Raw genomic sequence first — 8,402 nt, forward strand, 5'->3', positions numbered from 1 at the left:
ATGTCAGCATCTTCTTATGGTATCTCTGGAGTGGAGGTTTCCTTAAGGAGTCTAACACTGACACGGTCTTAGAGTCAGTAGGCCTAACTTCTTTGGCTGGGCCCACAGCAGATGCAAGCCAAATTCTCACTAAAATTGTCCAGTCCTCTATCTTCCAAGTGTCTGAAGCACGAATGACAAATGAATCAGGCCCGTCTGAAACCTAACACTTAGCCTTTGTTTTCCTATCCATTAAAATGTAACGGGGTAATTCCTACATCCTAAAGTTTACTCACGTATTCCCTCGCATGTTCGTTCCTTCATTCGTAGGTTCATCCATCCATCCTTCCATCCATCCATCCATTCACTCATTCAGTCAGTTTACCAAGTATTTACTCCATGCCAAGCACCATTCTAGTGTGGTAATTCGCAGGGAATGATGTTCCTCAAGGGGTCGGTAAAGTCTAACGCTCTAAGCACTTACTGCTTTTACCTTTTACTATCAGGGGTCATTTCCCCGCAAATCAACAAAACAAAGAAAATTACCTAAACTACAGCGGCAAGATACAGGTCACACTTTCTCCGCACAGGATTTTCCCTGAAAGGACTCAGGAAGCAAGAAGGTCCTCCTTCACTCTGGACGGTTCTCTGAGCTGTCCTCATGAGGCCTCGAGGTTTCTGGACGACTTTTCTTGCCCAGAGAATCCAGAAGCCCTACAGCGTACTTCCGGGCTGTAATTGTGAACCCAAGTTCTGATTCTGCCCAGTACCATTCAATCTCTGTCCTTACGCTTATTAATTTTTCTGGGCTTCAGTTTTCCCGATCGAAAACCAGGTTCTAGGCTCCTGACTCGCTGGGGCATGCTTGGGGAGCAAGTGACTGAGCGTATCTGGTGCTGTTCCGAAAAGCGAAGCTTCCTCCAGACTCAAGTTCTCGGGTGGGTGGCCCGCGCCCCAAGCTTGGGCGCGCACCCCTGATAAGAGGGCGCCGATGTACAGACAGCGAATCCACCCGGTTCAACCCTGCCTTCCTAAGCATCACGAGACTTACCAGAAAATGAAACTGAAAACCGGGGAAGTCCCTCTTTCTAACCTGCCCGAGCCTCGCTCGCTAGGAGACCGGTGACGTCCCGGCGGGCGGGGTTCTGACTGGCGGCCTGGGCGTGGAATATAAGTGCGGGCGCGGGACCGGGCCCTCACTTCGCTACGCGGGCTGCTTCTGTAGCGATGGCTCCCTTCGTGACCTTGGTCCTGCTGGGGCTGCTCTCGCTGTCTGGCCTGGACGCCGTCCCGCGTGAGTGTCCCCTCCTCCCTTTCCCTCTTCCACCAGCCCGTCCTGTCCCGCTCGCAGCCACTGGGCACTAACTCCGTACCCCCCGGTCCCGCTCCCAAGTTTTCCTTCCCGACTCGGTGGAGTAGCACGCGGCTTTCTCTCGGGCTGTGGAGGCAGTGGGGGGGTGGGGAGTGGGGAGGGGGTGCGAGCCCAGGACGCCGGCTTCTCCGGGAGGGGACCTCTGGCACGCCCGCACCGGGTGGGTCGGGACAGAGCGACCGAGGTGGGGGAGGGGTTCTCTTCCGCTGGTTCGCGGGGCCTTTGGCTCCCCCCGCACAGCGGGAGCGGAGGGCGGGCTGGCAGGTCCCAAAGGGCTGGGTTGGGGGCTGTGAATGGGTGGAGACCACGCGTGGGCTTTGGGGGAGTCGCCGCCAGGGTGTATCAGTCCGCTGGGAGCCCGAGGGCCTCGAGCTTCCTCCAGGCGCCCGCCAGGTTCAGCTGACGCTCTGCACTTTCCCCAAATACGCGACGACCAAACCATGGCGAGGAAGTTGCACGCGACTTTTGTGGAATGTCCTGAGGTGTTTACATACCGTTTCACGTCGTTCATTCTCTTGTTCCCGCTACCTGTCACTCTTAGTAATAATCATAGAGCTACCCGTTGGCGGCTCACTGACCTGCGCTATGCGCTGTCTGTCATTTAATTGTGAAATGCGCCTGCGATGTAAACAGGATGCCTTTATCATCAGCTTGTCACAGATGAGGAAAGAGAGGCTCGAAGAGCTGAAGTAACTTAATCACGCAGGGGATTAATGGTAGACAGTAGAGCCTGACCAGAGCATTTGGCGGGTCGTGAGCCCTTTGCCTGTAATCGTGCGTTTTTCACAACCTTCTGGGGTGAGATTCTCGGGAGCAAGCTGGGCGGACATGGGCCCCTGTTGCCTTTCTTCACAGAGGGCCCCTCCTTTGGCTCCTTGCCTGGTTCTTTCCAAGATGAGCTGAGTCTCTACTTTCAGTTTTGAGTAAGCGAAGGTTTATCATTCAGAAAGGTTGTAAAACTAGGGATAAGAGTAATCAACATGCTTACCCAAGCTGTCTGTCAGGGACACCATGGATACTGAGTACCTTCTAAATACCCTGCAATATACCGGACCCTCAGATTTTTCTCTCTCACAAAAGGCTCTGTGAAGCGGGGTTTTTTTGTTTGTTTGTGTTTTTTTTTGTTTGTTGTTCATGAGAAAAAGGAAGTTAGTTTAAAATTTATTTACAAAAGAAGCATAATGTCTGTATTATCACTATTATTGATATTTGTGGTGGCATATAGCTTTAGAAAAATAGCAAGCCGACATTAAAAACTATCTGAATTTGAAAATTTCCTAAGTAGTACATGCCTGGAAGATATACAAGGCCATTTCCGGAACGTATACAAGAAACATGTAATTGTGATTCCCTCTGGGGGATCTATTTTCTGCTCTTTCCCCTGTGTGGGTTTTATTTCACTCTGGGTGTAGATAATTTTTCGATTAAACTACAGAAACTCAAATAACTCTCCCTAAAACCCAGAGCCAGTAAGTGGTTGAGGGCAGATTCAAACCCAGGCCTGTCTGATACACCTCCTCCTCTTAGAAGCCACTATTGTGATATTCTTCACAAAAAAAAAAAAACCCACAAACTGCCTAGCTCCCTCAGAGAGAGAATTCCAGGTGGGATGAACCTGTGCTCTCACTACTGTAGCACCTACTATGTTCTAATTATTAGAAGCTCAAATGCAAAGAGGTTTCTGAATTATCTTCACTTTGAACTATGAAAAAATATCGAGGCTTCATGGTATTTCCAGTCTAGCTCTTGGTGGGCCTAGGGGCCTTTTCTTTGATGATGGGACATTTCTAGACAGATAACATCTGTTCAGAGTGGCCTGGTACTCCACCTTCTCTCTACCACTGGACATGGAGGATGAGCTGACCTTTATAATCATGTACCCTGAGTGTATTTGTATTTAAGTGGTTATATATATATATTTATATCAGTCTGTATATTCAGGAGCAGTAACACTTCACTTTGGAAGAAAAATATAAAAATAGAGTTTATAATATTTTCTTTACACATCCCCATGAAGGGTCTAGACATGCATCCCATTTTGGAAGCCACTGTTCTGTAGCATTATGCAATATTCCCAACCTGGCAGATTATGGCAATCACTTGAGCATGCTAATTAAAAATACAAATTCCACTGTCACATGCATTACTCCACCTGGTCCTAATGGAGAGTATGTTCTCTCCCATTTGCCATAGTCCTCACCCTTCCCTGTTGTTCTTACCCAGCCCAACTACTTCATTTAAGGTATTTGCCAGCTCCTGTAGGTGTTTTAGTTTTATTTCTTTGTTTTCTAGCTCATGAAATCAGATACAGATTCAGATAGAGATTTGTCATATAAACTCTGGACATGATGAAGAGGTTGTGTTTTGTAGAAATATACTTTCGGTTGACTCTGTTAGGAACCTGAGCAAGGAGGTAAAATAATTACACCTGCCACTTACAGAGCAATTGCTGTGTGCCAGGCACTGTACTAGGCACATATTGAGAAGTCAGATTGGTCTGGATCTAGGCAGGAGGCAAAAAAAAAAGGAGTAAACATAGGGGAAAAAAATTGACTGGGTTGAAACAGCGTACAATAACGGGAATTTTTGATGTGGCTAATCTGGAGGGAGTGTGAAGTGAGAAACGAAGCGTGATAAGTAGATTAGGGCCAAATCATGTATACTCTTGAATGATAAGGAATTCTGTGGGTGCTGAAGAGCCATGAAAAGTTCTTGAGATTCTCCACAGAGAGATTATTAAAGATACAGCACAATCTCCACTGACAGAAGAAGATGTTAAGAGAAATCTGCTAGAAAAAGCCCTAAAGGCATGTGTACGGGAATTATGTGGGAAAGATACTAAGTCATGGTTTATCCCAGAAAATGGGGGCTGCCTTTTGGAAAAATGGAAGCTCATTTGGCATGAGGGGAAATGGAATTGGGAGAAATGGAGGATCAAATATAAACCCTTGGGGCCTGATCTAGCTTTACACCAAGGTAGCCCCAAGTGAAATACTCTGCAATTTCATCTATCTTTCCCTGCTGCTCCTCAGGTCCTCCAAAGGTTCAGGTTTACTCACGACACCCCGCAGAGAATGGAAAACCAAATTACCTGAACTGCTATGTGTCTGGGTTCCATCCACCCCAGATTGAGATTGATTTGCTGAAGAATGGGAAGAAGATGGAAGTGGAGCAATCAGACCTGTCTTTCAGCAAGGACTGGTCTTTCTACCTTCTGGTCCACACTGCATTCACTCCCAACGCAGTGGATCAGTATAGCTGCCGCGTGAAACACGTTACTCTCAGCGAGCCCAAGATAGTTAAGTGGGGTAAGTTTCCTTCCTTAGCTGCTGACAGTTGTATCTGAACATAGCCACAGCATAAAGCTGCCTTGATATAAAAACATCTGCATACTGGGATTATCAGGGAATGTTATTAAAGCTCTGATTAGTGGCACCTTCTGAGAGATCTCTGCACAGCGTGGTCACTGAGACAGTGGTTTCCCTGTAGTGAGAGCAGGGGGCAGTAGCAGCGCTTCCACAAGTGCACAGGCATTCCCAGTGGTTCTTCCCTACTGGCTCCCTTGGGCCTTCCTGACAGCCTCAGGGATACTCAGGACCAAGGAGAGTCTCGGGAAGGCACCGGCCTTGTCTGTAAGCCCTGCTGTGGTCGTGCCCTCCAATCCTAGACTCCTGCAGTTCTCTGGCTGGCTTGGGGTCTAAGGCTAGTAGGCAAGGTGGGGACCTGCTGGGTTTTTCTTAACAAGGCACTCACGGTGAGGGACAGTGGGCTCTTCTGCCAGCTTTATTTATAACAGTTTTAGACATTTGTTAGTACATAGTATTTCAAAAGTGAAACTTAACTGTTTTTCTTTTTCTTTCTCCATTTTCTTTTCCATAGATCGAGACCAGTAACCAGCATCATGGAGGTGGGTTTCTAATCTTAAGAAAATCTTTCTTTTATAAATTTATTTATTTATTTTTGGCTGTGTTGGGTGTTTGTTGCTGCACACGGGCTTTCTCTAGTTGCGGTGAGCGGGGGCTACTCTTCGTTGTGGTGGGCTCGCTTCTTACTGTGGTGGCTTCTCTTGTTGCGGAGCACGGGCCTAAGCGTGCGGGCTTCAGTAGTTGTGGCATTTGGGCTCAGTAGTTGTAGCTCGTGGGCTGTAGAGCGCATGCTTAGTAGTTGTGGTGCATGGGTTTAGTTGCGGCGTGGCATGTGGGATCTTCCTGGACCAAGGCTCGAACCCATGTCCCGTGCATTGGCAGGTGGATTCTTAACCACTGCGCCACCAGGGAAGCCCCAGAAAATCTTTTTTTAATGTCACTATCCCGGAGACTGTTATAGACAGCTCTAATATGATAACCCTCACCGTCTGGAGGACATTAATCAGGGTAGCAATTTAGCAGGCAGAGAAGAACCCCATGGGGTCACATTCCCTTCTCCTGTGGGGTGGCATGAGGAAGGCATGTGGCCCTGGGTGGGGCTCTGCCAGCATCACTGACCCTCTAAAGGGAGGACAGAAGAGCTGCAGGTGTGCTGTGACAGGACAGAGGCAGCGGTTACCCACAGCACCTGCAACGGTTTGCTCTTTCTTCTGCCATTTCTGCCTTGGGCATCTCTGGGCCTTCAAAAGTGAACCGTCCCTTCCTTTGCATGGCAGTTACTTTGTTATTTAGCCAGAAGGGAAGAGTGACATGGTTCTGCAGACGCACCATTCCTAAGTGTGTGGGCACTGTGGTTGCCTTTAGAAGCTCCCAGTCCAATAGAGGAAAGAAATGGAAACAGATTGTTGTAACCTAATGTAAAGCTACTATAACAGACATATCTTGCAAGTATCTGTAGCAGCATGAAACAGGGAGCAATTGGACTTCTCTGCATCTTCAGTTGGAGGCCAGAGGCAGACAATCCAGCTTTTCTGGGAAATTTTACTCCACAGGGTATCTTGGCACTGAAAACCTATTCAAATTTCCTGTTACACTGTAGGACAGGGAAGGTAATTTTCGAAAGCATGAGAGTTTGGATGACCTGCCCAGAGTCACACAGTTACTAAATGGTAGAGCCAGAATCTGAACTATAGTACCAGCATTCTTTCCTCTAAGGTCGTGGGGAAACCAGTGGGATAAACTAGTAGGATATGCTCTTTTAATGGATCTGGAAAATCACCTGCACCTACTACTTTTACCAACAGTGAGTTATTTATACAGCACAAGTTACATAAGTTTGGTGGTGCTATCTGTAATCCAAATAAAATAAATGTATTTGCTAATATTCCATTTTTTCTTTTTTTCAGGTTTGAAGATGCCTCATTTGGATTGGACTAATTGCAAATTCTGTTGTCTTGCTTTTTATTTTTAATTTTCTTTTTTCTGTTTTTAAAATTTATTTTATTGAAGTATAGTTGATTTATAATATTGTGTTAACTTCTGCTGTATAGCAAAGTGATGCAGTTATTGTTGTCTTGCTTTTTAATGCTGATATGCTTTTATGCTTTACGCATATAAATCAGAAGTTGTATTGATGTTACCGCAAATATCATCTTCCTTATAATTCTACCTAGGGCGCCACGTCTTCATGTTTGACCTGTCTTGGCAGGTAGCTGTCGTGGGGGCTCTGGCAGCCTAGAGGTGGGGAAGACGGAATTTCAGGTTTAACATCAACATCTTGGTCAAATCTGAACTCTTCAGTCTCTTCTGCATACAAAACTGGATAATAAGATAGTATGCATGTTTAGAGTAAGCCTCCAATTTGTAATTTTTCTTAGAATTTTGGAAAAATTTTGAAAGATAATTTTCAGAATTATGGAAATTTGTTATAGTGGATAAAACATTTTGCCATATAAAATTCATATTTACCTCTTACATCTGTTAGAGAGAGACTTGGTTGTACCTATTTTGTTTGTTTCACTAATTAAAACAATGGTAAAACATTGTGTTCAGCTTCTCAAAGGAACAACAGCTGACTTCTGAATGTCAGTGGGATCCAGAACATAGCAGAAAGTAATCATGAATGTAGTAAAACAACTGCCTACCTAGAATTCCATACACAACAAAAATATCTTTTAAAAAATGACAGCAAAGTAAACATCGTTAGATAAAAAGTCAGATTTCAGTACCCTTTAGATCCTCACTAAAGGAGATTCTAAATGATACACTTCAGGCAGAGAGAAGGCCCAAAATGTGAGAAGAAAGGAAGCGCAAAGGAAATGTATCAGTTTTGTGTAAAAAGAAATCAACCTAAATAAGCACATAAACTGAATATTTAATATCTAACTCGTAGAGGGCACAGGAGCTTATGGAGTGCTAGTAATGTTTTATTTCTTGACAAGGATGGTGGTTACAAGAGATTTTGCTTTGTAATTTTTTGTTAAATGTACATATATTCTGCACATTTTAAAGGAATGTTATATTTCACATTAAAAATCATAAAATGGATTAATGTGCTTTATTACAGTAACAGATTAAAGGAGATGATTTATATGCTTATTTCAAAGATTCAGAATAAGTGTTCAATTAAATTTCAACACTCAATGAGTTTCTGATAAAAAACTCATAGCTGGAGGAAAAACAGGCTAATTTACTTAGACTTATAAGGGTTTTCTTAACACACATAAACAGACACATACACACATTAATAGAGAGATATCGGTATTCTACAGGTAAAATCAGAGATAAGATAAGAAGGCCCAATGCTACTTCCGAGTGTTATTATACTAGAGGTCCCAGCAGCAAATTAAGACAAGGAAAAAAAGTAAAATGAATAAGGATTTGAAGAGAAGAAACAAAATTATATTATTTTGATGTTATATATAGATTAACTATAGAAATGTCAATAAGGTATAAAAGATGAATTATTAGGATTAATAAGAGAATTTAACAAATTTGCTGGACACAAAAATCAACATAAAAGTTAAATGCATTTATACTGGTAACAAAATGTAAATTAAAAATATTTAATTTATAATAGCAATATACATAGTACTTAAGTATATATAAATATATATGCTATATATGTTCAAATAACAGTATTTAAATTTAAATACACACATTTAAATATATACAGTGTTTAAATA

The 8,402-nt window shown here is 43.7% G+C and overlaps 1 protein-coding gene across 1 annotated transcript; it reads left to right on the forward strand.

Annotated features, from left to right (window-relative positions):
• The first annotated feature begins 1,127 nt into the window (after nt 1-1,127).
• On the forward strand, nt 1,128-7,764 carry LOC137769045 (beta-2-microglobulin-like). Its single transcript, XM_068550735.1, has 4 exons — nt 1,128-1,273; nt 4,384-4,659; nt 5,231-5,258; nt 6,624-7,764. Exons 1-3 carry the CDS (start codon nt 1,207-1,209, stop codon nt 5,242-5,244), a joined length of 357 nt encoding a protein of 118 aa, XP_068406836.1. The 5' UTR covers nt 1,128-1,206; the 3' UTR covers nt 5,245-5,258; nt 6,624-7,764.
• The last annotated feature ends 638 nt before the right edge of the window (nt 7,765-8,402 follow it).

This window comes from Eschrichtius robustus, chromosome 1 (genome assembly GCF_028021215.1).
Source record: "Eschrichtius robustus isolate mEscRob2 chromosome 1, mEscRob2.pri, whole genome shotgun sequence".
Lineage (NCBI taxonomy): Eukaryota > Metazoa > Chordata > Mammalia > Artiodactyla > Eschrichtiidae > Eschrichtius > Eschrichtius robustus.

What these genes read in the sequence shown, in the direction of transcription:
- LOC137769045 (XM_068550735.1), top strand. Translation starts at nt 1,207, where the DNA reads ATGGCTCCCTTCGTGACCTTGGTCCTGCTGGGGCTGCTCTCGCTGTCT. An exon ending in TGGCCTGGACGCCGTCCCGC is followed by an intron (nt 1,274 to 4,383) that starts GTGAGTGTCCCC and finishes GCTGCTCCTCAG; the next exon opens with GTCCTCCAAAGGTTCAGGTT.